Source organism: Mustela putorius, unplaced genomic scaffold (genome assembly GCF_011764305.1).
Source record: "Mustela putorius furo isolate JIRA1106 unplaced genomic scaffold, ASM1176430v1.1 tig00537350_pilon_pilon_pilon, whole genome shotgun sequence".
NCBI lineage: Eukaryota > Metazoa > Chordata > Mammalia > Carnivora > Mustelidae > Mustela > Mustela putorius.
In genome coordinates, this window is record NW_025422471.1 from 24,991,273 (window position 1) to 25,017,413 (window position 26,141).

Consider the following 26,141-nt stretch of genomic DNA (forward strand, 5'->3'; position numbering starts at 1 on the left):
CCCAGGTGATGGTGATATCAGTTGAAGTTTACAGAGATGTTATTCTAAGACAGTGGTTCTCAAAGTTTAGCATGGATCAGTCATCTGGAAGATTTGTTAAACTATAGTGCCAGACCTCCTCTCCAGAGTTTCTGACCCTGTAGATCTGGGGTATGGTCTGAAAATTTGCATTTTTTAAGAAGTTCCTCAGTGATGCAGAGGCTAAAGTTGATGGGACAGAGGTGGGTAGGATGGACACACTTGGAAAGCTGCTTTGAGAGGTTAAAAGAATGAACAGGATTTCATATAGTCTGTGTGACCATCTTTATTTTTTTTTTAAGATTTTATTTATTTATTTGACAGACAGAGATCACAAGTAGGCAGAGAGAGAGAGGAGGAAGCAGGCTCCCCACTGAGCAGAGAGCCCGATGTGGGGCTGGATCCCAGGACCCTAGAATCATGACCTGAGCCGAAGGCAGAGGCTTTAACCCACTGAGCCACCCAGGCGACCCTATGTGACCGTCTTTAAATTACACAACATTTCAAGCATATAGAAAAATACAGAGCCTAATATCACACCCATGAGCCTACAATCTGGCATTAGCAAATATATGTAAATATATATTTATCTTTTCTTGGTTAAGCTTTTTGATACCCTTTTCTGATTTCATTTTTCCTGCCCAGAATAGTAACTTTCTTATTCATGTTTTTGTACTTTTACATTTATTTTTAAAAAATTAGTATTGCTTTGTATGTTCTAAATATCTACAGAGTAACATACTCTAGGAATACTTCTGTAGTTTTCATTTTTCTGGATTTACCTGATTGTATACATATATGTAATTGTTTTTATTTATTTTTTAAAGATTTTATTTATTTATTTGACAGAGGGAGAGAGATCACAAGTAGGCAGAGAGGCAGGCAGAGAGAGAGGAGGAAGCAGGCTCCCTGCCGAGCAGAGAGCCCTAAAGTGGGGCTCGATCCCAGGACCCTGGGATCATGACCTGAGCTGAAGGCAGAGGCTTAACCCACTGAGCCACCCAGGCGCTCCTGTAATTGTTTTTAAACTCTTTATGGTATACTTTTGTATGTATATACAGCATTTTATTCTTCTCATGCAATTTTTTTTAGAGCATTTTGTTTTCAAGATTTTATTTATTTATTTGACAGAGATCACAAGTAGGCAGAATGATAGGCAGAGAGGAGGAAGCAGGCTCCCCACTGAGCAGAGAGCCCAATGTGGGGCTCAATCCCAGGGCCCTGGGATCATGACCTGAGCTGAAGGCAGAAGCTTTAATCCACTGAGCCACCCAGGCACCCCCTTCTAATGCAATTTTATCTGAAGTTTTGTCCATTTTATTTCACCCAACATCGTGTATTTTTTGCTTTTTTCTTTTTAAAATATTTTTCTTTTTATTTATTTTTAAAGATTTTATTTGAGAGAGAGAGAGAGAGGGATAAAGAGGAAGCACGAGGTGGGGGAAGGGGCAAAGACAGGGTCCCTTCTAAGCATGGAGCCTAACCCAGGGCTCTATCCCAGGACTCCAGGATCATGACTTGTGCCGAAGGCAGATGCCTAACTGACTGAGCCACCAAAGATTTTTATTTTTTAGAAAATAATCTCTACACCCAGTGTGGTGTTTGAAGCCTCCAAAGATGACAATATATTCCAAGAACTTCCTTAGTAATTTCCTCTTGGAAGCTAATGGTGCAAATCTCAGCTCAAGGGGAGGGGGAGAATAAGGGGGGAGAGAATTTGCCTTCTTGGTGCCTTTTGTATTTGAATTCCAAACGGATTAGATGATGCCTGCCTACAGGGGTGAAGGGATCTTTCTTTACTCAGTCCACACAATCAAGCTTTAATCTCTTCTGAAAACACTCTCATGGACACATCCAGAAATCATGTTTTACCAAGGAGGCATCTGTATGAGCTATTTTATTTGGAGACTGAATGGAGATTGCCTCCCCTATGAGAACGAGAGATAATCACTCAGTGCTGCCCTCATACAAGGGTCAGGCTGAAGCAAGCCTTTGACTCCTGAGGGACAGGGGGTGGTGGGGTCTGACTCCTTCTTAACCCAACATGGACGCAGCCTTTTATCCCCCACTTCTGTGCCATTTACAAGGCACTGCCAGGCTCTGGACTTACAGCAGTGGCTAAAACACTCACTCTCTGTCCTCTGGAGCTTAGAGGATGACTTTCAGGGGCTCTATCTTACCTGTTAGCCAAATGCTGGTTTGAGTAACAGAGGCAACAGGTTTTCAAAAGCTGATCAGCTGTATAGGATCCAATGTTCCCCAGAATCTCTTAAAATACAATCAACTATCAACATTCAGAGTTCCGTGGTTCACCTCTTAGAATGTTTGAGGAATACCACAAATCCCTGCTCAACCACAGCCAAAGTCTTAAAAATCCCGTCATGAACAGTACCTCTAATTAGGGCCCCACCACCCCCACACACTAACACACATGTTACAATTCTGGTCTTTCAGTGACTTGTCAGACAATGGTCATATTGCGTTGGTCTCTATTTCACCACAAACTTCCAGAATATTAAAATAGGCTCAGGTTTTCTCTCTTGGAGATTACTAGAACACATCCTTTGAGAGTAGCTAGAATGCAGCTTATGCCCTTTTTCATGTCTAGGTGCTAAAAAGTGGAGCACGAGAGCACGAACTCTCAATCTTCCAACCAAAGACCATTTTTGTAATATTGGAAACATGACATACATCAAAATCAAGGAACCAGCTTTAGACTTAATCAAGTTAGAGTTTCAGTGGCTAAGTGTTTTAAAAAGCAAAAAAAAAAAAAAAAGTTTTTCTTCTTCTCACAGAGTAGGGAAAGATGAGCTCTGGTGGGGGAAGGCTGATTTGTAGCTGAATGTTCCACTCCAAAATAGGCCTCTTTGGCATAGGGTTTATTTTGAAGTGATTATTTTGTGAAACTGCTGACACAAGAGAAGTTCTGAAAATAAAAGTTATCCTTCTATAATGGCAATTTTCATTTATGAAGAAAATTTACATTAGAAAGGGAGGTTGTACCAGGAAGAGAGTTCCTGCTGGACATCACTTATTCACCTGGCTTATCTTCCAGGCAAGGTCAATCTCACCAAACTTTTCCTCTTCTCACCTTCCCCTGAAGTGCAACACTGTCTCTCCCCCTACCCCACCCAATCAATTACCCTGCTCCGTGCCCCCAATATCCTTCTTTTGTCTTTAGCTGAAGGTAGTAAGGTGAGGGCTTGGGCTATTTCAAGGAGTTTTTCTCAGTTTTCTTGGGTATTTCCTATGTATACATGAGACATGCATTTTAAACTTACATTTGTTTTTGTCTTGGTATTTTTTTATTACAGTGTATCTCAGCCACAAACGCAGGAGGAGGGAAAATTATTTTTCCTCCTCTACAATGGTTAGGAGTCTTTAGTGGCTCAGGATTATACGGCCAGGATTATATTGTCCCTGGCTTGGGGTTCAGTCCTTCTGGGAGGGCCCTGCGCCTTGGCTGCAACCATCCCTACATCCATACCTCCACTGGCTTCTTCGTGTTCACTCCTTTTCTTCATCCCAGTTCTCCTTTTCAGTTATTCCTTCATTCATGTGCCTCAACGATCTCAAGTAGCCATTGGTAGTATCTTCAAAAACAGCCTTATGCTGTGGGCCAATGGAGAGAAAACATTCACCTCTTTCCTTGAGGGTACTGGCAGGATACAAAGGTCTATACTAATCCAGATAATATTCAAGCATAATGCTTAGTGTTGCAATGAAACAAACTCCCTTCAAAGATACTATGAAACATTAACTTTTGCCTCCCAGCAATTTTTCCTTAATTTGGGCTCCTCTGACACATTTCCATTAACCATCTTTCCTGGAGTGCAAGGGAGGAAGTCTAACCTATCTTCTACCGTCCCTGGCTCCTGTTTCACATGTAATGAAGCTGCAGGGGAGGACAAGATTTATTCAAATATGACACCTATGCAAGCGTATATTCATTTGATTCCTTTAGGTATGCAGGTCTGTGTTAAGGTTTACTCCATTAACACGCCACCCCCAACATCTACTCACTGTTAAGACAGTGAGCACTGTTTTGACCATTGTTTTGATAAAGAGCATTTTCTCTCTGTTGAAAATACATACAGTTGGAAATGCTAATGGGACAGATTCTACTTTTAAAAAGTTGAACTTGCCAAATTCTGTTGGCCTCACACTTAAAGTTCATTTGTGTAAAACGTGCATAAGTCACACTTTCTCAATGCTTTGTAAACGCTGTGGAAAATACAGCTTGCTGAATGAATGAACAGAATACCAAATTCCAGCCTGAGAGTCTGGATTACTGTTGTCATGGAGAGAGCTAACCTGTCTCCAGCCATCACTCTTTCAGTAATAGCACCCTCTCACCCCAGCATTTCATGGGGTACCTGGCTGCTTGGCTGGGGACCTCATTTCCCAGCCTCTGTTGAAGCATGTGGAGCATGACTAAGTTTTGGCCAATCGGATGTAAGCAGCAGTGACACACGCAGGCCCTGGTCTTCTTTCCCTCTTCTGTGGCTGGGAATCAGTGATAAGGACAGAGCCAAATGGCCAGCTTGGGCTCTAGATAACCTTGTGGGCCTGCTCACTTACCTTTGAACTGCTGAACTGGACAATAACAAACCTCTCTGTTGTTCCAGCCACAGGCCTTTGGATGTGTTGGTCACAGAAGCTTACTCTGCACCTTACCAAGTACAGCTATAGGCATGTTGTTTCTTTTCCTGATCAGCCCGAGAACCTTCTACCCACTCAATAGATTTAGATGAAGACCACTAAAAAGCCAAATTTACATAATTCAGTAACATTTATTTTACATAAAACAATTTTCAAAGAATACATTTAAAAACCATCTAGATACTGATTTTATTGCATTACAAAAAATTGAGAGGCCCAATTTAAGTATTCAAATAAACTGTGAGGGGTGGAGGTGGGGCTTAAGATCGCTACCGTGGTGTTCCTTAGTCACTTAAAGGCTCTGGGAACAAGAGTCTTTACTATGAGGCAGTAGTGCACTTCATTTAGTAGGAATAAATCACATAAAATATATACTTTTATACAGAAAGTATTATTGTATTATCACTTTCAATTACTTATAAAAACTTCATTTTGAATTGCACAAAACTTCTTTAAAATTGGTAATTCCCAGAAGGTAGGGCTTAGAACTAAGAATCTGTGTAAATAATTCATTACAAATAATTAGGTCTCCATTTCTCCATAGGCCAAACAAAACAAAACAAAACAAAACAAAACAAAACCCAAAAAACAAAAAACAAGACAAAACAAAAACCCAAAAACAAACCTAGGAAGAATTACATTATTCAAATGGGACATTTAAAATTTTTTTCATAGGAAAATAGGTTTACAGATTTGTCTCTAGTCAACTAAACTTATTTTCTCCCTACTTTAAAACCAATCACGGAATGTCCAAAGTTTTAAATCAGAGTACCTAGACCACAGTATAATGTGGAAGTGTTTACATTAATTCATCTTTTTGGATTATTCTACCATAGTATCAAATTATCAAAAAGGCACATGGGTACATTCTTCAGAACAGTTTTGGTCTTTTTCGTTTTTTTAAAAAAATCACACATTTATAAGCAGTGATTTCAATCATGTTTAACCACAAAAATATTAAACAGATTCATTTCTTAATCCAGATGATACAGATTCCATGAAGTTTCCGTAGGCACTTCACTTTCCATAGAATTTCTTGTTCAGCAGGTATATGAGAAGGTTCACATTCACTTTAACCTTATCAAACATTTTCATTACAGCTACTCCTTCATACTGCATCTGAAGTAAATCCTGAAATTGCGAAGATCATCATTAAATCTCAAATTTGACATTTTGCACATTTAAAAAAAATTCTAGAAGAATCTGGGGACAAAAATAAGATTCAGTTGACCTAACTATGGAGTATGCATCAAAATCATTCAGTTAAAAGCACAAGCTAGGTACAACACAGATTATTGGGCCCCACCCACGAGACATTTTGACTTTGTAGCTCTGGTGTGAGGCCCAAGTATATGCATTTTAACAAGTTCCCATGTGATGATGCCATTGTTGGTCTGAGTGCCATACTTTGAGAATCACTTACCTAAATGGAAGAAGATAGATTTTTAGAATTGATAAGCACTGTATAACAGAAAACCACCTCCAATTAATATCAGATATGTACTTATACATATAAATTTATGCACATATACATATATAAAATACGTTTTAATTGAAAAACTCAAAATTCAAATATTCAAGCAAGACGGAGTATATCCTTTATAACAATGGTGTTTTCTAAAGTGGAGCAAGCAAGGAGATTACTTGAGGAGCAAAAAGAATATGAGAACTTCTATTTATTCTTATTTTTCTCATTCTTTAAACATCTAGATTTTGTGTATGTATTTTATAAAGTATATTTGGAGTATAGTAATATATAGTAGCATGTAGACTTTACAAGTAAGTATGTGCAAATGGGGATAAATGATCATGTCATGTAGTAAAGTTCTAGGATAGAAATTTGGGGAACCCTGTATAAAGCAAGTTCTTCCTGATCTAGGCTCCTGTATTGAGAACAAATCCTTACCCTCTCAAGTCAGGTCTATTGTTCTGTGTTGCACTGCCACCATATAAACAAAGGAAATCAACTCTTGTTAAAATCAGAAACTGGGTCACACCAGTCATATGCATGAGATAAGCAGTGATGTCTCATAATACCACAAGAGAGAGGGTCTTTCCCAAATATAAGATATCATTCTTGAGCTGTCACAGCCTAGTACCCAGACCTCATTTCCTCATTTTCCTGTTCCTAGCTCTGGAAACTTCCTGGATTTTTTTTTTTTTTTTAAGATTTTTATTATTTATTTATTTGACAGAGAGATCACAAGTAGGCAGAGAGGCAGGCAGAGTGAGAGGGAAGCAGGCTCCCAGCTGAGCAGAGAGCCCATTGCTGGGCTTGATCCCAGGACCCTGAGACCACGACCTGAGCCAAAGGCAGAAGCTTAACTGAGCCATCCAGGCACCACAAACTTCTTGGTTCTTAATGGTAATGGCTTTACCTATATTAAACAAGTCTCCCTACAGAAGTTGGAATCACCTTTGAGAGAACTTTGGCTGTTCCTAGCTGCCTCTTCTACCTCTTCAGTTACCTCCAACTGTACACAAGGTGAGAGACACCTGTGCGTGTCTGCAGGGGAATCAGATGGGCCACCAAGGTGGAGAGCAAAGAAGATGACCAAACTTGTGAATAGAAGATCTGATTTGAGACTTAACCTCACCATTTCCTATTTTATGACCTTGCAACTTCACACAATCTCTCTGAAGTTCTGTGCTTTTTGTGTGTAAATTGGGAGAACACTGCCAATTTCACAGGGCTGCTGCTGGGGATAGGAGATTAAGGTCTATAAACTCTTTGTATGCCACCATGCCTTGTCAGGATTAACTGGAGTCTTGTGAGAAGGGCAATGGAACCAAGTGATGAGAACTTGGGACTCCAGCTGCCTCTTGTATAATGAGCTCTCTCTGAATCTCAGTTCTTCACCTGGGAAAGGAAGACAGTCAACCCTGGAGCCCTTGATGAACACTGGCCATTATGTATGCAAGGAGAATGTGCAAGGAGAACCTCTTCACTTAAGTCACACACCCCTGGTAGGTATACTGCCAATACCTATAGGATTTAATTAGGATTTTATAGGATTTCATTTAGGAAATGAAGGGAGAAGAGGACCTAGAAACAATGTTAGAAGCGATTTCCCTGGATTCTCTCATAAATTTCTGTCCTGTTGTCAGTCCTTGTCTCACACTAAAGACCTGGCTATCAGGTCCTCCTCGGTAATTCATGTGATAATATAATTGTCTGAAGGCTTTATGTATAAACAGAAGTCTTATTTTATTAGCTATTAGATGAAGGGCTGGCTGCTGGGATATTTAACCTCTGCAGGGTCCCATGATTAGTAGTGCTCTGCACTTAGTTTTATGCTCTGCTCTTACTAATTTGAAATTCTCAATAATTCTGAATAAGGGGCTGTCCATTTTCATTTTGCATCAAGCTCTACAAATTATGTTGCTAGCCCTCATGATATGTTAAAGACTTTGGAAATCTGGGCCATATCAGCCACCTGTATGCAGCTAAGGAGTAACATTTCACAATCAATTGTGTGTATAGATGAATGGCATGGATAGTTAATCTTGCACACTAAATCCTTAACAAAAGAACCAATGAAGCTTGGCATTTGCACCACTGTTCCAAGGAATTCCCATGAGGCCTCTCTGAACAGGTATCTCCTAGTCACTTGGAATTCATCTGTCCAGTTGATGTTGCTTGGCCTTGGGTCATTTCCTTCTTCACAAACACATGATAGGTCTTTGCCTAGAGAAGAATGACTAACCAAGAAAATTCACTTTGGAGCACATTCTTTTCTCTTTCCATATTTATCTAAGTGGTATCTAGGGTAACTCAAGCTTTTTAGTTAAATTGTTAGATGGATACATTTAGTGACTTAAAAAAAAATTTTTTTTTTAAAGATTTTATTTATTTATTTGACAGAGAGAGATCACAAGTAGGCAGAGAGGCAGGCAGAGAGAGAAAGCGGAGGAAGCAGGCTCCCCGCTGAGCAGAGAGCCCAGTGGGGGACTCCATCCCAGGATCCTGAGATCATGACCTGAGCTGAAGGCAGAGGTTTTAACCAACTGAGCCACCCAGGCGCCCCCCATTTAGTGACATTTAAAATAAAGTAGAAAACAATACTGTTTCCTTATGTATACTTTTCATAATTGCACATTATCTTTCATTTTCCCTCTAGACTCTAATTTACTCCATTATTTAAATGGCCTTATCATACTTAGTTCTAATTTCTCTTTCTCTCTCTTTTTTTTTTTTTTTAATTTTATTTATTTGACAGACAGCGATCACAAGTAGGCAGGCAGGCAGAGAGAGAGAGGGAAGCAGGCTCCCTGCTGAGCAGAGGCTCCCCCCACCGGCACCCCGCCATGTGGGGCTTGATTCCAGGACCCTGAGATCATGACCTGAGCCTAAGGCAGAGGCTTAATCCACTAAGCCACCCAGGTGCCCCTAAAAGATTCTATGTATGATATTTATTTAAGATATTATTTATTTAGGATTAATTTGAAAGGGAGAGAGAGAGCATGCGAGCAGGAGGGAGAGGAAGAGAGAATCTGAAGCAAACTTAGTGCTGAGTTCTATCCCTCTACCAACGGTGAGATTAGGACCTGAGCCAAAACCAAGAGTTGGACGCTTAACAGACTGAGCCACCCAAGTGTCCCCTAAGCATTTAATTGATTTAACACACTAATGTAAAAATGATCCTAAGAAGGAGAAATGAGGTCAGGAAAGTTCCAATACTGGGCCTATGTAGTCTCGGAAAAAATCCAAGTTCCTAATAAAAGAAAACTTTCCAGCCTTAACAGCTCTCAATACTTTTATACCATGTTATGCTTTAAGCTTCAAAAAAGGGAAACATGCCTTAGAAACACTGGCCACTATGGTTTGCCATCTAAAAGCATTTTAGGTTCCAATATTTTGAAAAATCAGAGATTTTAAAAAATCATCAATCTTAAAAAGCTAATATTGGCTGGGGTGCCTGGGTGGCTCAGTGGGTTAAGCCTCTGCCTTCGGCTCAGGTCATGATCTCAGGGTCCTGGGATGGAGCTCCGCATTGGGCTCTCTGCTCAGCAAGGAGCCTGCTTCCTCCCTTCTCCCTCTGCCTGCTTCTCTGCCTACTTGTGATCTCTGTCTGTTCAATAAATAAATAAAAATCTTAAAAAAAAAAAAAAGCTAATATTGGCAAAAAATCCTGGAAGCGGTCTTCTGGTGAACCTCACTGTTATGAAGGGCATAAGCCAGGGGAGGCATAAATGACCCACATTATACAACTCACCCCCCACTTTGCAGAAATCCCAGCTTACCTGAATATTGAGCTGTACCTTTTCCATCTCAACACCAAGGAATTTTGATCTGACATCAAAGATGCCCACATCTTCAGTAGATATGATATCAAATGTAACATTTTTAAACCTAATGAAGAAAGGGACACTTACAGGTGCGGAACTGCAAATTTATATGTAAAGCTGACACAAGTTAGCAGAATTCTTAGTTTCCATGCTTAGTGCAAAGTCCACTGCGAAATTCTAAGGAAGTCTCAGAAACCTCCCATCATCTCACTTCCCACTCTGCTCACTGAAACTAGGTTTGATGGCTCCTGTTGGGACTGTAGCCAAGAGCATTGAAGTAGGTCCTTTATTACAAAAGAAATGCTATTAAAATATGGCTCTGTTCTTAAATAACATAAACAGATGAGGAACCATGTTCTCTGAGTGGGTGTATTCGGGAGAATTTTTGCTGGGATGAATGGAGTAGAGGCCAGGTCTGGAGAGAAGGCCGGAGCCAGAAAGCAGCACACATGGGGAGTCTGGCATCCCCCCGTCCCAGCACTTATGGGGCACAAGACTCATGGTCCCTGTAACACAGAGAATCTACTGGAACGTGGTACGGGGCTACAGAGGAGGGTTCCCCTCTAGGTCAAATGCACATCCCAACAGCATACCGCGTGGCTCTGACCCACGTGTTGGCACACAGCTTGTGGCTTTGAAATGAGAATGGTACTATCTTGCCCTTGTAAACAACCCTTATCATTCTAGACCAAAAGACAGCTTTTCATTCTCACTGATATGATTCAGTTCTTTTGGTGGGAAAGGGGAGGCTGGCAAATCCAAACGCACTGGTCCAGGCATGGGAAGCCCAGTGACCTCCTGGGTACTTCCTACAATCCATAGCACCAGATACTCGGGGTCTGATGGGAAGACTAGAGATTACAACACATGTATTTCCCCGTCATCTGTAATCGGGGGTAAGCCTTGACAGACCAAATGAAGCTCTCTTCAAAGGCCACAGGAAACTGAACAGAAGAGAGTCAGATTTTATGGGCATGATTAAAGGGCACTTGTGTTGGGTGTAGATTCTGGGTCACACTCACTGGTTTGTCTGAAGGTCATCTATCCCCAGGAGGACACCCTTCTCATGCAGCTTCGCTGCCGTGTACCTCACTGGCTTAGATCTCTTCGCCCCTTTGGGTTCTCCTTTCCCATCTAGTTTAATCGATCTTCGAGAATTTCTGACAAAATAAGAACAAACTGTGTTATTGTGATGGTAAAGTCAGAGGCTTCTAGGGGCACAGTAAGCATGCTGGGGTACCCACCACAGTTCATACTGGGCCTCACTGCCCTGAATATGAAACTTTCTATTTTGCAATAAGAGGTGACAATTTTCCCTAGGCCTTAAAACCTCACTACTGAAATCTAAGAGGAAGCTATTTTTAAAGTGACTGAAGTTTGAATGATAGACTAACATTTTTCATAAAAGTTGCCCTCTATTTTCTCAGGCATGTTGAACTACATGGCTATATTAAGTCATTCTGCAAGCAGCTTTGGTTCATTAATCTCAACTGCATACTCCTAAGTAAAGGTGTTACTAAGACTTCTTTAGTTTCTTTAATAAATACTATGTGGCCAGCAATGTTCTAAGTACTTTATGAATAATCTCCCACATTTGCAAAATTGACATTTCCATAGGGCTTTGAAATAAACAGATTCCTTTCTTATTGTTTCATTTACCTCTCCTAACAATGCTTGTGAGGCTAGTCCTCCTCCTGCCACCTTGAAGATGAGAAAATTGAAGTTCAAGAGAAGTTCACTGGGCTGGGTCACAGATCACATAATATAAGAGTAAATTAGAATGCAAATCTAGCTCCCCTAACTGCCGACCTTGTAAAAATGCCTTCAAGTAGTTGCAATAAATATGAAAAAAACAAAATACAAAAACAAACCAAAAGCCCTAACAACCTTATTTCTACTGGGTATTATTATCTTGATCAACTTCTTCTTCCCAGGAACAGAGCAAAAGTAATTTACAGGCTGCAAGCAAATGAATTAAAATTCAGAGCCAGTGGGGCCCAAATAGATGGGGTTTAATTTGCTTATCTCCCTTCATCAAATCTTCTATGATTAATGCAATTGATATTTCTGTACAGCACCATTTCCTACTGTCAATTTGACTACATGGATTACAAGAAAATATTGCATTACATATTTAAATGGGTAATTAAAATTCAATTAGTATCAACCTTAGTCTAGGAGTAAGAACAATTAGGAGCATAGAATACTCATTAAAAGTGGCTATGTCGTGTATAAAAAAATCTGCAATATGTATGCTAATGGGTAATGGGAAACTGCCAAATTTTGTCTTTTATGTCAATAATATTTTTTTAAAACCACTAAGCAATTTTAAAGGCTTTTAAAATTTTAGAGAAAGAGAGAGCAGGTACAGGTGGGGGGGTGGTTATTAAAGGAGGGCAGAGGAGAAAGAGAATCTCAAGCAAACTCCCTGCTGAACACAAAGCCCAAAGGGGTCTCTACCTCAAGACCCTGAGATGATGACCTGAACCAAAATCAAGTCAGATGCGTAACTGACTGAGCCACCCAGGGGCCCCACTAAGCAGTTTTAAATCATTAGGGTAGGCGCCTGGGTGGTTCAGTTTGTTCTGTGGGTGCCTTTGGCTCAGGTCATGATTCCAGGGTCCTGGGATCAAGCCCCACATTGGGCTCTCTGCTAGGCAGGAAGTCTGCTTCTCCTTCTCCCCCTCCTTCTGCTTGTGCTCCCTCTCTCTCAAAATAATAAATAAATAAAATAATAAATATTTTATTTATAAATAAATAAAATATTTATTTATAAATAAATAAAATATTTATTTATAAATAAATAAAAAAATCTTTAAAAATCTTTAAAAAAATCATTAGGCTGTTAGCAAATACCAGGAGTTATCTAACATTTTAATATTGTCTATTGTAAACATTCAAAAAACAAGAGTAACTTTAATTTTTATCAGTGTTCAAAGGCACCTTTGACTAAAACAGACAAAAGAAGAAAGGAGAGTGCTTCTGCAGGTGTTAAAGCCCCTTGCTTAAAATACAACTTGAATCTCAACGTCAATGGGCAATTAAAAAGCTCTGAAATGCACTTCTGAGATCACAGAGGCAAATCACAAAACTGAGGTTCTAGTGTTTGGCTATTAAATAAAGCAAGCAGTTTGCTTCCAAGCTGAACTGTCCAGGATCATAGAACAGATACCCCTAAACACCAGGATACCATAAACAGACGCAGAATTTTAACTTACCTTCTCTTTAAGTTGTCTAAACAAGTCTTTATGTAGGTGTCATAATAATTAATCTGGTCTTCATAAAATGCCGCCTTCTCATTAAGTGCCTTCAGGGTCTGCTGAAGTTTGGCCAACTCAGCTTTCCGAAGCTTACGATGTATTCTTTGATTTCGAATGTCCTAAAAGAACAAGTCAAGGCTATGGTACGAGATTTAAGAAGTTGACTTTATGATATTGCCAATGTGGGGCAAGAAGAATGTGGACTATTAAATCCTTATTTGTGACCATTAACCTGTAGCTTCCCTTAGTGACCTTAGTCTCTGAAAACTAAAGTGTCCCTCCTTCCTTGCTTATACTTCAGACTGGCAAGGGTCCGTATTTCACTTTAACAGAGTTGCTAAGGTTTATTTTTCCCTTGATGGAAAAACAGAGAAGCATTTTTGGAATAACCATACAATTAATTTGAGAAAAATAGTGTTTTAAGAGGGGCCTAAGGAAGACTGTTCCAGGAGATACAAATTTCTTCAGAATGTGTTCAACATTCCACTTAGAACAATATTTTACCTGGAAAGGCTTACACGTATAAATCAGTGCATTCATTTTAGAAATAAGTAAAAAAAAAAAAAAAAGCCTCCCCAAACCCCAATGAGCTTTTTTATCTGGAAAATATTTCTCAAGGTTTGCAAAACAACTGAGCTCTCAAGACTGATTGGAAAAATTTTACTCTGGTAACTATTCCTTCGATTTAAAGAGAGTTCAGAGAACATTAAGTTGTCCAAACTGTTCACAACCTATAGGAACTAGGCTATATTTAAACTTAAAGACATAAGATTTATTTGTAATTCTAACTGGTAAATCATGAAAATGTTTCACTTAAGAAAACAGTGTTTGTTTACTCTGAGTTTCCTTATGTTGACAAAATAAAACACATTACCCTAGGAATCCAGATAGACATGCACACACCTTTAAATAACAATTCTCCAATAAACAGAATCTTTTAGAGGATGCCTTCATGGTAACCTTTTTCTTTTAAAGGCAAAAGCATTAATTTCACTACTAATTATTCCCAAAGAGAAATATTTTCCACCCCAGAGCTATGGAAAGAAATATGACTTCCCTTGAATCACTTAGGCTAGGAGTACTAAATCTACTGCTCTAAGTGACCCTAAATTTCCATGGAAGAAAGAAGCCAAGTTGATTTTCCACCAAGAAGTTAACAACATTTACTTCTATCCTGATCACTTAACTGCCTTTAACATCCAGACCCATTTTAATTTGCATATTTGGATAAAAAGAAGGAAAGGTCCTTTTGACACAAGTATATACTTCCTTATCCTTGGCAAACAGATCTCATCCATTTCCTGTGATGCTTCCTCATGCTAATTTGAGATCCTTTTCTCAGGAAGTTTCCCAACTGTAAAAATTTAGGCTGAGAAAGCAGAAAGCGCCCTTGAAGTGTTAACTGCATTTAGGCTCAGCTGCTCAGAGGACATTCTCAAGGACGTGAGTTACTACCTCAGTGGCAGATCCTAAGAGCAACTGGGCTATATGACAACTAACAAGAAAGAACTCTCATTGAAATGTCATTTCTAAAACTAGTAAGTATTGGGACGCCTGGCTTGCCCACTTGATAGAGCATGTGACTCGATCTCGGGGTTGTAGGTTTGAACTCCATGTTGGGTGTAGAGATTACTAAAAAAATAAAATCTTAAAAAAATCCCTCAAACTTAGTAGGTATTGCTTCAAAGTATAGATGAAATTTGTCTATTAAATTTCCCAAGCATTTATTTCTGGTGTGCATCAAATGTCCTAATGATGCAGGGAAGTTTTGATACTTCTCTATTAAAAGTCATCAATGGCTTTGAAACCTTTGATAATCTGTAATATTGACCGTGGCAATACAACTAGGAGTCTGTTATGTCACCTGAGAGAGTGCCTAGCATGTGACCAACGATTAACAAATGTCTGCTAAGTGAAGAAGTAAGAATACTATTTCCAAAAACCTTGGCAATCTCGTTGAGAATGTCTTGGTATTTATTCTTGGATGACACGTGTCCAGTTTGTTCCAATGTCCTGAGGTTCCTCTGGATTTTCCTCTTCTTCTGCTCCAGGGGTAGCTGTGCATCTTCAACCATAGACTGACTATGCTTCATTTCTTCTGGAGCCTGGGAATCTATAATTGCTCGGCTCACCATATCTCTGGCATGATCTGTCTCCTGAAAGGGGAGTATCAAGATATTGACTTTTCTCTGGTTCTCTAGTCTCACAAATTCATAAACTGTTCAGGCAAGTTGATGTCAAAATAAAATAAAATAAATAAAAGAAATCCTCAAATCAGAGTCCAAAGGCAAGAATCAGCTATGTTCTTCACGGATTTTGAATAGGTCTTCGGGAAGAAATTATTTCAACTTTTTGAGAAATATGGCAATGGTGGCAGGACTACTTCGAGCAAAATTCTCAATGGCTACTTTAGTGCTAAGATGAGAAATCACCTTAGTAATGAACATATTATAGTGGGTAACTGATATTTTATAATTCTCTGGGTGGGAGGATTTCAATTCCTGGATAGTTCAGCTGAGGGAACTAAAACTACATTATTCCTTAAAAGAGCTATTCAAACACCGTGAACATCCAGAACCCAACTGAACTCTTACACATCCACCATATTTATGGAGATTGGTAAGCCACAAGGGCAGAGACCTTTATTTTAGGAGAGGAATAATTCTCAAACTACGAACTCTGAAAAATCTGCAGGGTGTCTTTGAACCAAAGGAAGTAAGAATATTTTAGTTCATCCCAAGTTCCCAAATAAATGATTAGTAAATGAATGAATGAATTTGGACAGGTTGTTATTAAAAAAACAAACAAACAAACAAAAACAACCCCAGTAATAAAAGGAGACTGGTGATCTTCCCATTTCATTGCATTAGACAACTGACTGACACAATATAAAGTCTAAGGATACAGATATAATTAGATTACAGGTAGATCAATATCATGTACACGGGAATAGTTTATCAGGTCAGTGGTCAACAATAGTATCTGCAGGTCTTAAATACATTATTAGACACCTAGTATGTGCTGGTTATCATTCTACCCACTTAACATGTTTTAAATCATTTGTTTTTGCTGACAGTTAAACACTATTATTATTCCCATTTTATAGTTGAGGAAACTGAGGCAGAGAAACCTTTCTAAGTGCCTAGAATTAAACAGTGAGGAGGTGCAGGACTGTAGTTGATCCTGGAAGTCTGCATTCTTGTGACTATGCTACATTTGGAGAAAAATTAAATGTTCAATAAGGACAGTAGGATATTCCGCTAACATTGTTTAACAATATTCATGTTAACAAACCCCAGATAACTTGAAGTTTCATTCTATATATTTTTTGAATTAAATACAGTCATTTCTTGGCAACCAATTAAATGATGATTTATTCAGGAATGGGGTGCCTGGGTGGCTCAGTCAGCTGGGCATCCGACTCTTGATTTCCGCTCAGGTCATGACCGAAGGGTCATGGGATAGAGCCCTGTATTAGACTCTGTGCTCAGAAGGGAGTCTGCCTGAGGATTCTCTCTCTCCCTCTTCTTCTGCCTCTCTCCCCACTCACATGTTCACACACTCTCTCTCAAATAAATAATCTTTAAGGAAAGAAAGAGTGATTCAGGAAAATTATGAGTAGCTCTGCTAAGAAGTACCTAATTAGATAATTTTGTTAACTTTTGTTTAGAGAGTGGCAACTCTTTTAACAGCCATAGGAGTGAATTAGCTTAAGTCAGAATGAACTGAATACATGACGATGCATTTTAGAAGATGTTGATAACAACATTCATGCAAGATTGTTAAGAATCTTGAGTCACTTACAGCACGATAACGGTGGTCTGGCCAGATGCACTCAAGACATTCACTTCTCAAGCATTTGGAAAACAGTTTTAATGTGCGAGACACGTCTCAAGTGAACAAATACATAAGATATGAAAGGTATTTTTCTCCATCCTACTGATCAGAACTATCTTTATTCACAGTCTGATAAGGTTTACAGTGAACATTCAGAGGCTTTCAAAGGCCTAGAATTATCTTCCTAGTCAAGGACAAAATTACACTCAACATCCATTTGGTGCTGTATTTTGTATTTCATTCCCATTCTAAGGAGTTTACATTTATGACTGAACTCAGCTGCCAGAGTAACACAGAAAATTCTTCACTTTCAAACCATGTCAATGACACTGTCCTTGTGGCAACAGTAAACACCGGACATGAAGATTAAGAAAGTCAACTCACATAGACGGTACTTATTATCTTACACTCAAAGGCCAATTACCTGTTGGGTCGTTGCTGGTGTCTCCAAGATTTCTGGCAACGAGTTCCCTGGCTGGTTCCGGATCACATCAATTATCAGCTTCTTGGTCCTTACAAAATGGAGAAGCAAGAGACAAGAGTTTCAGATGGCACTGTTGCTGAACCACAATCTGCTTCTCCCCTATGCTTCTCTGTGTGTATTACAAGAATGCACACAAAAATGAAGCTTTGAAGATAACCCCTTAAAGTAGAAGAGTCTTTCGGAAATTCACATGTGCTCTGAAGGCAAGTTTGTGAACGCTTTATCTTCAAAGTCTGGGTTTTACATACTGGATGTTGTGGGATTATGCTGTCAGTAACAGGGGGACAAGTATGTCATTTGATTCCTTCTCTAAGTACTTTTTCTTCTCTTTAGATGGAGACGACTTCTGATGAGCAGGGGGGTTATGGGTTGCTACCGCAGAGGATGCAGGAATGATAGCTAATACCCTCCCCTCTTTACTAAAATTGAAGCTTCTGATCCTGTTTAGTACTTTATAAGCCCTTAGGAGTCAGGCCAATGATTACTCTTCCTAGTCTGAGACAGTTATGAAACATTTGGAAGGCCAGTGGGAGCAGTGGTCCCAGGTGGGCTGGGGTGGCTTTGGCAGCCAGCTGACACAGCAATGAGGCCGGTGGTGTTCGAGAACCTCAGGTCTGGTGGATGAGCTAACAAATGGGCTTGTGTCCTTGTCTCCAGGGGGCCGAAAATAGAGGAGTCGCTCAGTAAAGTGCTAGTAGCTAGGAAATTCCATTGAAAGTGCTAAAACCACAGTACTATTTCACATGTGTCCTTCATGGCCATCCTACTCAGAGCCTGGTTTATGTAGTGATGTGAAAAGATTTCAACATTGGGACGCCTGGGTGGCTCAGTTGGTTGGACGACTGCCTTCGGCTCAGGTCATGATCCTGGAGTCCCGGGATCAAGTCCCGCATCGGACTCCCAGCTCCATGGGGAGTTTGCTTCTCTCTCTGACCTTCTCCTCGTTCATGCTCTCTCTCAAGTAAATAAATAAAATCTTAAAAAAAAAAAAGATTTCAACATAAAAGGCAAAGGGTCAAGTGTGTGTGTACATTTACATGAGTGGGAAAATTATTTTTGGATATAGCTGCCCTTCCAAAAAACAGAGACACTTAAAGAGCCGCCTTAAATTATAAACAGGTCTAATTGATGATGTTAGTTTCACTGTTCTTGCTGCCCTGTTGGATTTAACATCATTTCTTTCAAAGGCCTGGCGTGCCATCACTGGATGATGTCTTTCTTCTTTATCTATAGCAGGAAATGTTCACACGGCACGAAAATGGGAAAATGAAAACAAAACACTGTTCATGTTTTGAAGCATCGGGGCCAATGACAGAGGAAGCCCTCAAAGTGAAGTCCAAATATCTTATTTTTGAAAATAGGATAAAATCCAAGAAACCATTTGTAAATATTACTTTTGTTATTTCTTATTTACTGCAGGTCTGTATGAGAAGAATGATTACAGCCATTTCCTCTGACCCATGACCTTTCCCTGCTGGGGATTTACAGGCTGTCTGGGAATGTCCCAACCCTCCCCTGAGAGTCCAAGGTGGATACACAGCTAATTATAGCCTTGGGGGAGAGGGCACTGTTCCTAAGGCAGCTGTAGCTTAGAGAGCCAAGTCTCGTTTCCTCCGCACACATGACTCCCTCTTCTAATCATCATTAATGTCTTTAACAGGAACATCAAGTTAAAAATAAAAGCACTGGATGATTTAAAAAATGTCAACACAGTGATGGTTTCATATTGGCAATAAAATTCTAAGAACCACTTATGATCTATCTTTCTAGAAAACTCCTAGCTCGTTTCTTTAGAGAGGGTATCTAATGACCAAAATGACCGGGGTCACTAAAGTGGGCCCTACCAGGGACAAAGAATGTTTGTTTGTTAAGGAGTCATTCAAGCACAAACTAGCTACAGGTCTTTCTGTTGGAATTCAGCTTTATGTCTCGCCTGTGGAATCTACCGCCACATTTCCACCCCAGACATCTCACAGGTAAGTTAACTATCCTGTTTCAGGACAGGGAACTCACTGTCTCCCCCTGCAGTATGCTAATGGTTAAGGGCACTGGGACCAGACGGATCTAAGGACCATTTGGGCCTCCTGTGGCTTACTGGTTGTGTGGACTTGTGCAATTTATATAATCCCAATGAGTCTCTTTTTTCATTTATAGAATCAGAATCTCTCAGAGGACTTAGGACTGAATGAAAAGTCACATGTAAAGCCGTTCACTAGGGTCTAACATGTGGTAAGCATCCACATGGTCATTAAAGTTTTGCTGCCCAAGATGGCAGCCACTGGCCACAGATGGCAATGGACCACTTGAAACATGGCTAGTCCAAACTGAGAAGTGTTGTAGGTATAAACCAGACACCACATTATGAATGTTTAAATATGAAAAAATTAACAATTTCTTATGTTAATTACATATCGAAGTTATGACATTTTCAATATATTGGATTACACAGACTGAAATTAATTTCACCTGTTTCTTCTCAAAATGTAATTTCTTGTGTGGCTCATTTTGAATTTATTTTGTCAAGTACACATTGGAACATTCCATTCTTACACAGCAAGCTCACTCTGAGAGGCCTGCCTTCCAGTGAATCCCACTCACTGGACCTGCTTAGTCATGGGACTTCAGCACTAAGGGGAACCTTTGGGAAATAGTCCAATCCCTGATTATACAAGTGAAGCAACTAAGACATTAGAGGTTCTAGAGTTAGACAGAGGTTATACTATTTTTCTAGAGTTGCAAAAACAAGTTGAATTCACTTTCCATATCATCAGCCCCTCACAAACCTGCAGAGAGGCCCAAATTGTGTCCCCATCCTCTCTTCCACTCCTTTCTTTTTGCAAGCAAAGCCCCCAGTTACTTTCTTTTTTTGCAAGCAAGACCCCCAGTTCCTTAAGCCTCTTCACAATAAGATTTAAACAGAATTAACCGTTTTGCTCCCATTTGTTTGCCAATGATCTTAAGATGTGTCCCCCTCTTCACCCCAATGCAAACACAATATTCTAGATATAGTTTAACCACCATAAATCAACTAACTGGGTGGAGGACTGGTTCCCTGGCTGTTCCAGCAATAAGTAAGACACCAGACCAATGAGACCAAGGACCTTAATTCTAGGGAAGAATTAAGAGAAAAAGAAAAACAGCAGGGAGTTTGTTCACCGCAGCTGTGTTCAAGTCCTATTGTTGGTAAATGAGACCACGTGTTGATGTGGCCCCTTAGACTTGGCCAATCCACTCCTATGGCATCTTTGATGATGCTCTGACCAGTAGTATCTCTGAGTCCCCTCCCCCCCACCCCACCATCTGCTTTACAGTTTGCCCAAGTTTGAAAAGAAATTCATGTTTGTGCAATCTAAGGAATACTTCCAGTTGTTTAAAATTCTTCTGGCATGATTCTTCATTTTTATCACCAGACATCGAGTATCAACTTAGCCATTTAGGGCCCATGCGAGTTTGTACCAAAAGCAAAGGCGTCTTTCAGATGGGATGATAGGTGCCTCAACTGAATCATGGGATAGGAAAAAAAGTTCCTGAGAAATGATGATTGAAGAACCCAGGCAACTAAGTTTGATTAAACCCACAAATGTTGCCTTCTACTGAAACACACATACTTTGGTAGAAAAACAAGCTTAAAAAGGTCATGAGGATCACATTTTTTTTTTTTTTAATGTAAGCTCTACGTTCAACATGGGGCTTGAACTCATGACCCTGAGATCAAGAATCACATGCTCTCCAAACTGAGCCCACCAGGAGCCCCAGAGATCACACGTTTGAAGTGGAATCATGAGTTATCATGAGAAAGATTTATGATTGTGTAGTTTTCTATAATTTATACAGTGTTAATACATGCCTTCTTTGCCTCATCGTATCCCTTCCTCCCCCTCTCCGTCTGCCCTCTTTCCTATTTAGAGACGAGGAAACTGATGCTGAGGTGACTTGCTCAGAGTTCCATGGCTACTAAGTGCCAGACTGAGGCTGTAATTCCAGGTCTCCCCAGGCGGCCTCAACCAGGATTTTTGGGTTTGTTCTTTCAGTATCACCTGGCTTGGTAGTATTGGCAAAATGGCAAAAGCCCAAACTGAGGAACCTTATTCCATACACATGCAGAAGGGAAAGACAGTGTTCTTTCTACTCCTGTCTGCTGCCTTTACATCCTTCCCAACAAGTGGTCAGTCTTTCCTCTCTGGCCTGGAAAGAGCGCCCAGCATCAGTTATGAAGAAACTGCTCTGCTATCATTCTCACGATTTATTCCAAGATTCCCAAAGGTACAAAGAGTAGTGGCCTTGCCCTCAATGAGTTGTAAAATCTTGTAATCAAGAGGGCAGATCCTGGAAGAGTTAAGATCATCTGAGTGAACCTATTCTCCTCTTACTAGCCATATTAACTAGGAAAGAGTTTTTATCTGTTCTGTGCCTCTGCATAAAATAGAGATAATAACCTCTGCCTCTTATGATTGCTGAGAGTATAACATGACAGATTTCATATATATATGTATATCTATATATAGATATGTAATATCTGGAATATTATATATTCCATTATATATAAGTATACAATATGCATATATATTTTTATTTATCTGATTCTATAAGATAGTCCCTATCACGTGGTAACATTACATAGGTGTTTGCTATAATTTTCATCGAATTACTGAGAATTATAAAGCTAGCATAATATAAAGTTTATAAGCATAAGGATTAACAATGTCTCAGGGCGCCCGGGTGGCTCAGTGGGTTAAGCCTCAGCTTTCGGCTCAGGTGATGATCTCAGGGTCCTGGGATTGAGCCCCACATCGGGCTCTCTGCTCAGTGGGAAGCCTGCTCTCCCTGCTTCTCCCTCTGCCTGCCTTTCTGCCTACTTATTATCTCTGTCAAACAAATAAATAAAATCTTTAAAAAACAACAACAACGTCTCAAATTCTTCTATGGCAAATGCCCCCATGGAGAGGAGTTACTCAACACTGTAAGGTTGGTTGTTTTGTAATTAATCATAAGAGGACATTTCTGAAAGTTAAAAACACAACCTGTTTAAGGAGGAAGCAGAATAGTTTTGTTTTTGATAGAGAAATCCAGGTATTTTCATGTCCCAAATGTTCTGCATTCCATGACTGTCCATTTCCCATTAACTTCTAAAAGGTGTTGTCTGTTTTTAGTTAAATTTGGTTCTGCAATGAAGATCTCCAAAAACTATGCATTATGCTTGAGTTCGGAATTTGGTTTATTAGCTTGGAAAAAAGACATCCACATTAGAGTTTTCAAATCAATATTTAAGGTGTCTATTAATGAAATATCCATGATAAAGGGCTTATGAATTTAAAGCATGTCAGTGACTAGCTACTTGCTTCCCATAATTTGAGACTTAAATTTCCTCACCTCAAAGATAGAGATGTGGACTAGATGGTCTCTAAGCTTGCTATCACTGACACATTTTATAATTATCTATTATTAGCAAGATTTTCAAATATATACCTAAAGTATAAAGTCTTTGAAGGTAAGGTTTGCCTAATATCATGGAGCTAATTCTATTGAATCTTTTGGGCAATACCCAAATTCCACTTTCACAGAAGTCTACTGGGTCAATTTTTGTTTCAGGTTTTCACTTCACACTGACCACCAACTGGAGTGCTTAGTGAAGGGCTCTGCCTACACTCAAAGTATGCCCAGAGGAAGGCTATCTAGACCCCAGAGGTCTAGGAAAGCAGTAGATCATCAAGAATTATTCAAACACTTGCCCAAAAGCCTTTCTATAGAAATGAGAAAGTTTATTCTACAATTCACACTGAATTGCAAGGAACTCCAAGTAACCATAGTGTTCCTGAAAAAGAACAACTTGGAGGACTTACCAGTTTCAAAACTTATTACAAAGCTACAGTGATCAATGCAATGAGGGACTAGGATAACGACTGACATATAGATGGATGGAATAGAATGAAGAGTCCAGAAAGGCATTCATGCGTGGTCAGCTGGCTTTTGACAAGGGTACCTAGACCATTTATTTGAGAAAAATAGTGTCTTTAAGAACTGGTTGTAAGACAAATGAACATTCACATGCAAAAAAATGAAGTTGGCCTACTGCCTTACACCAAACACAAAAATTAGCTCAAAAGGGATAATACACCTAAACATAAAATATAAAAATAAAAAAGTAAAATATAAAAACAAAAACTATAAAACTCCTAGAAGAAAACAGGAGTATATCTTCATGACCTTGGATTGGGCAATGATTTCTTATACATAACAACAAAAGGACAAGTAACAACAAAAAAATTGATTAACTGTCCTTTGTCAAGTTAAAAAACTTTTATGCATGAAAGGATATTACCAAGAGAATAAAAAGACAACTGACAGGAGGGGTCAAAGTATATGCAAATCATAAATCGGGTAGGAGTTTACTATCCAGAATATAGCAGCAATGCTTAGAACTCTGCAATGGAAAGACAATCCAATTTAAAAAACCAGGCAAAAAACTCGAGTAGACATTTCTACAAAGAGGGTATACAAATGGCTATCAAGGACATGGAAAGACCCTCAATGTTATTAATCATCAGTGAAATGCAAATCAATGCCATGATGAGATAGTACTTCATACACACTAGGATGGCTATAACAACAACGCAAAACAGAACCAAAGTGTTGGTGACGATGTGGAAAAATTGGAACACTTACACCTTGGTGGTAGGCATATAAATGGTAAAGCCAATGTGAGGAAAGTTTGGCAGTACCTTAGACAGCTAAACTTAATATTACCTTACGACCCAGCAATTCCATTCCTAGGTTTATAACCAAAAGAACCAAAAACAGGTGTTCAAATAAAAACTTGCACACTGATGTGCGTAGTGATACTATTCACAATAGTCAGAAGGTGCAAACAACCTAAATGTCCAGGATAAATGTGGTATTTCCATGCAATTGAGTATTATCCAGCCAAAAATACTATGCAGAGTTAAAGAAGCCAGACACTAAAAGCTACACAGTGTATGATTCCATTTATATGAAATACCCAGTTAGGCAAGTACACAGAGACAGAAAGCACCAGGGACCAGGGACTAGAGAGCAGGGCTTGGAAAGATGTACTGAGGTGGTAGGGAGTGACTGCTTAATGGGTGTGAGGTTTTCTTTTGGGGTGATGAAATGTTTTGGGACTAGAAAGTAGTGATATTTGTGTAACATTCTGCATGTACTAAATGCCCCTGAATTGTACACTTTAGAAGGTTAAAATGGTAAATTTTGTGCTATGTATATTTTACCACTTAAGAAAAAAACGAGTGGCTGGCTCTACTTAGACACTATTTGTTTGCAGCTGTGACAGAGACCCCCAAGGGCTGAGGCAGGTAGGACAATGGACCAGGTTTCTCCAGCTAAGACATATGGCTGCCCAACAGGCCTGACTTGTATGGTTCTGCTTTTAAAATGAATTCCAAAAGTCCACAGACCCATGGCGACTCTTCAGAAAGAAGTATAAATATATATATAAATACAGGACACTGAGATTATTTGACATTTTATACGACCCACATTGTGATTTCCATTCATTAGTGTACATATTTGAGCTGACTGCCTTTAGAAAATGATGTTCAAATAAAAGATCAAACCAATATGAGAAAATTTGCTCCCATGACTTCTAAGGACAAAGCGTATGAGATCATAGGCTGCTTGGCCTCATTTAATTTGTATGGCAGAACCATACAATCTGCATTTCCAGTTCCCTTTATAATTGGCACTTTCACCTAGGAACCCAGAGAACAGACTGCACAGTTTCCTCCCTTGCCTCCGCCGCCCTGCGCTGCATTGTCTCTCTGCAAATTCAACCTGACTTGCTATTTAGTCGTCTAAGGAACTGCCTTCAACTCTTTCTGAGGGCAAGGCTGGGTAAGAGTCCTGCAGCTTGGCCTCTGTCCTGCTTTCCATCAGCGGACTTCAGACCCCCAGAGGGCAGAGACTGTTAATGGCTTGCTTACTGCGATAGCCCCAGCATCAAGCCAGGGCCATGGACACAGAGCAAGTCCTGAAGATTTGCTACACGAATACAGGTCAGGCCTTAGATAATCTGAGGACAAACTAAGGAAACCGAAAAGAAGAAGCCCGGTGGGAACAAAGGACAGTGTTTTTTCCCGCCATTTTAATGGATGATAATGAACAGCTGGAAAAAAATTTAACTGGAGGTGAGGGCTGTTTGAATCCTGTCGGGGCAGAAAGGAAAGCTCTTGTTACAAATGAAAACCACCTCGGAACTCATGACATGTAACTTGGAAGTAATGTGTGAAGTATTATTTAAATATGTAATTATTCCATTTTGGCCCCATTTTCCACTTCCATTCTCTACCTCAGTCTAATACAACTGACTTATGCATCCTTTTGTTTTTAAGTGCTTAAAAACTGTATTGTTTGGTGAGCATATGTTTTGGCTTATGGTGTTTTGATTTATAGTGATGGATCTCATTCTTTCTTTCTCTGTGTGTAAAGGGCTGGTATGGAACATCCAGAGGCCTTGATGGAAACAATACAGTATAAAATCATGAATGCTTCACTGTAAATCCTCGGGGGCAGAAACTAGGGTATAAATGAAAGCTGGTAAACATATCTGGGCTTAGTGT

At 39.6% G+C, this 26,141-nt stretch overlaps 1 protein-coding gene across 4 annotated transcripts in view; it reads right to left on the bottom strand.

Moving 5' to 3' along the window:
• Window positions 1-4,791: 4,791 nt before the first annotated feature.
• The window catches only part of IQGAP2 (IQ motif containing GTPase activating protein 2), a 294,682-nt gene continuing 273,332 nt past the window's right edge, over window positions 4,792-26,141 (bottom strand). For all 4 annotated transcript variants that reach the window (XM_004766845.3, XM_004766846.3, XM_045074457.1 and 1 more), the window contains 6 exons: window positions 17,491-17,578; window positions 15,173-15,385; window positions 13,188-13,348; window positions 10,992-11,129; window positions 9,925-10,033; window positions 4,792-5,811 (listed from right to left, as the gene is read on the bottom strand). In XM_004766845.3, coding sequence (XP_004766902.1) covers window positions 5,698-5,811; window positions 9,925-10,033; window positions 10,992-11,129; window positions 13,188-13,348; window positions 15,173-15,385; window positions 17,491-17,578 — 823 coding nt within the window. In that variant the 3' untranslated portion in view covers window positions 4,792-5,697. The remainder of the gene's footprint in view (window positions 5,812-9,924; window positions 10,034-10,991; window positions 11,130-13,187; window positions 13,349-15,172; window positions 15,386-17,490; window positions 17,579-26,141) is intronic.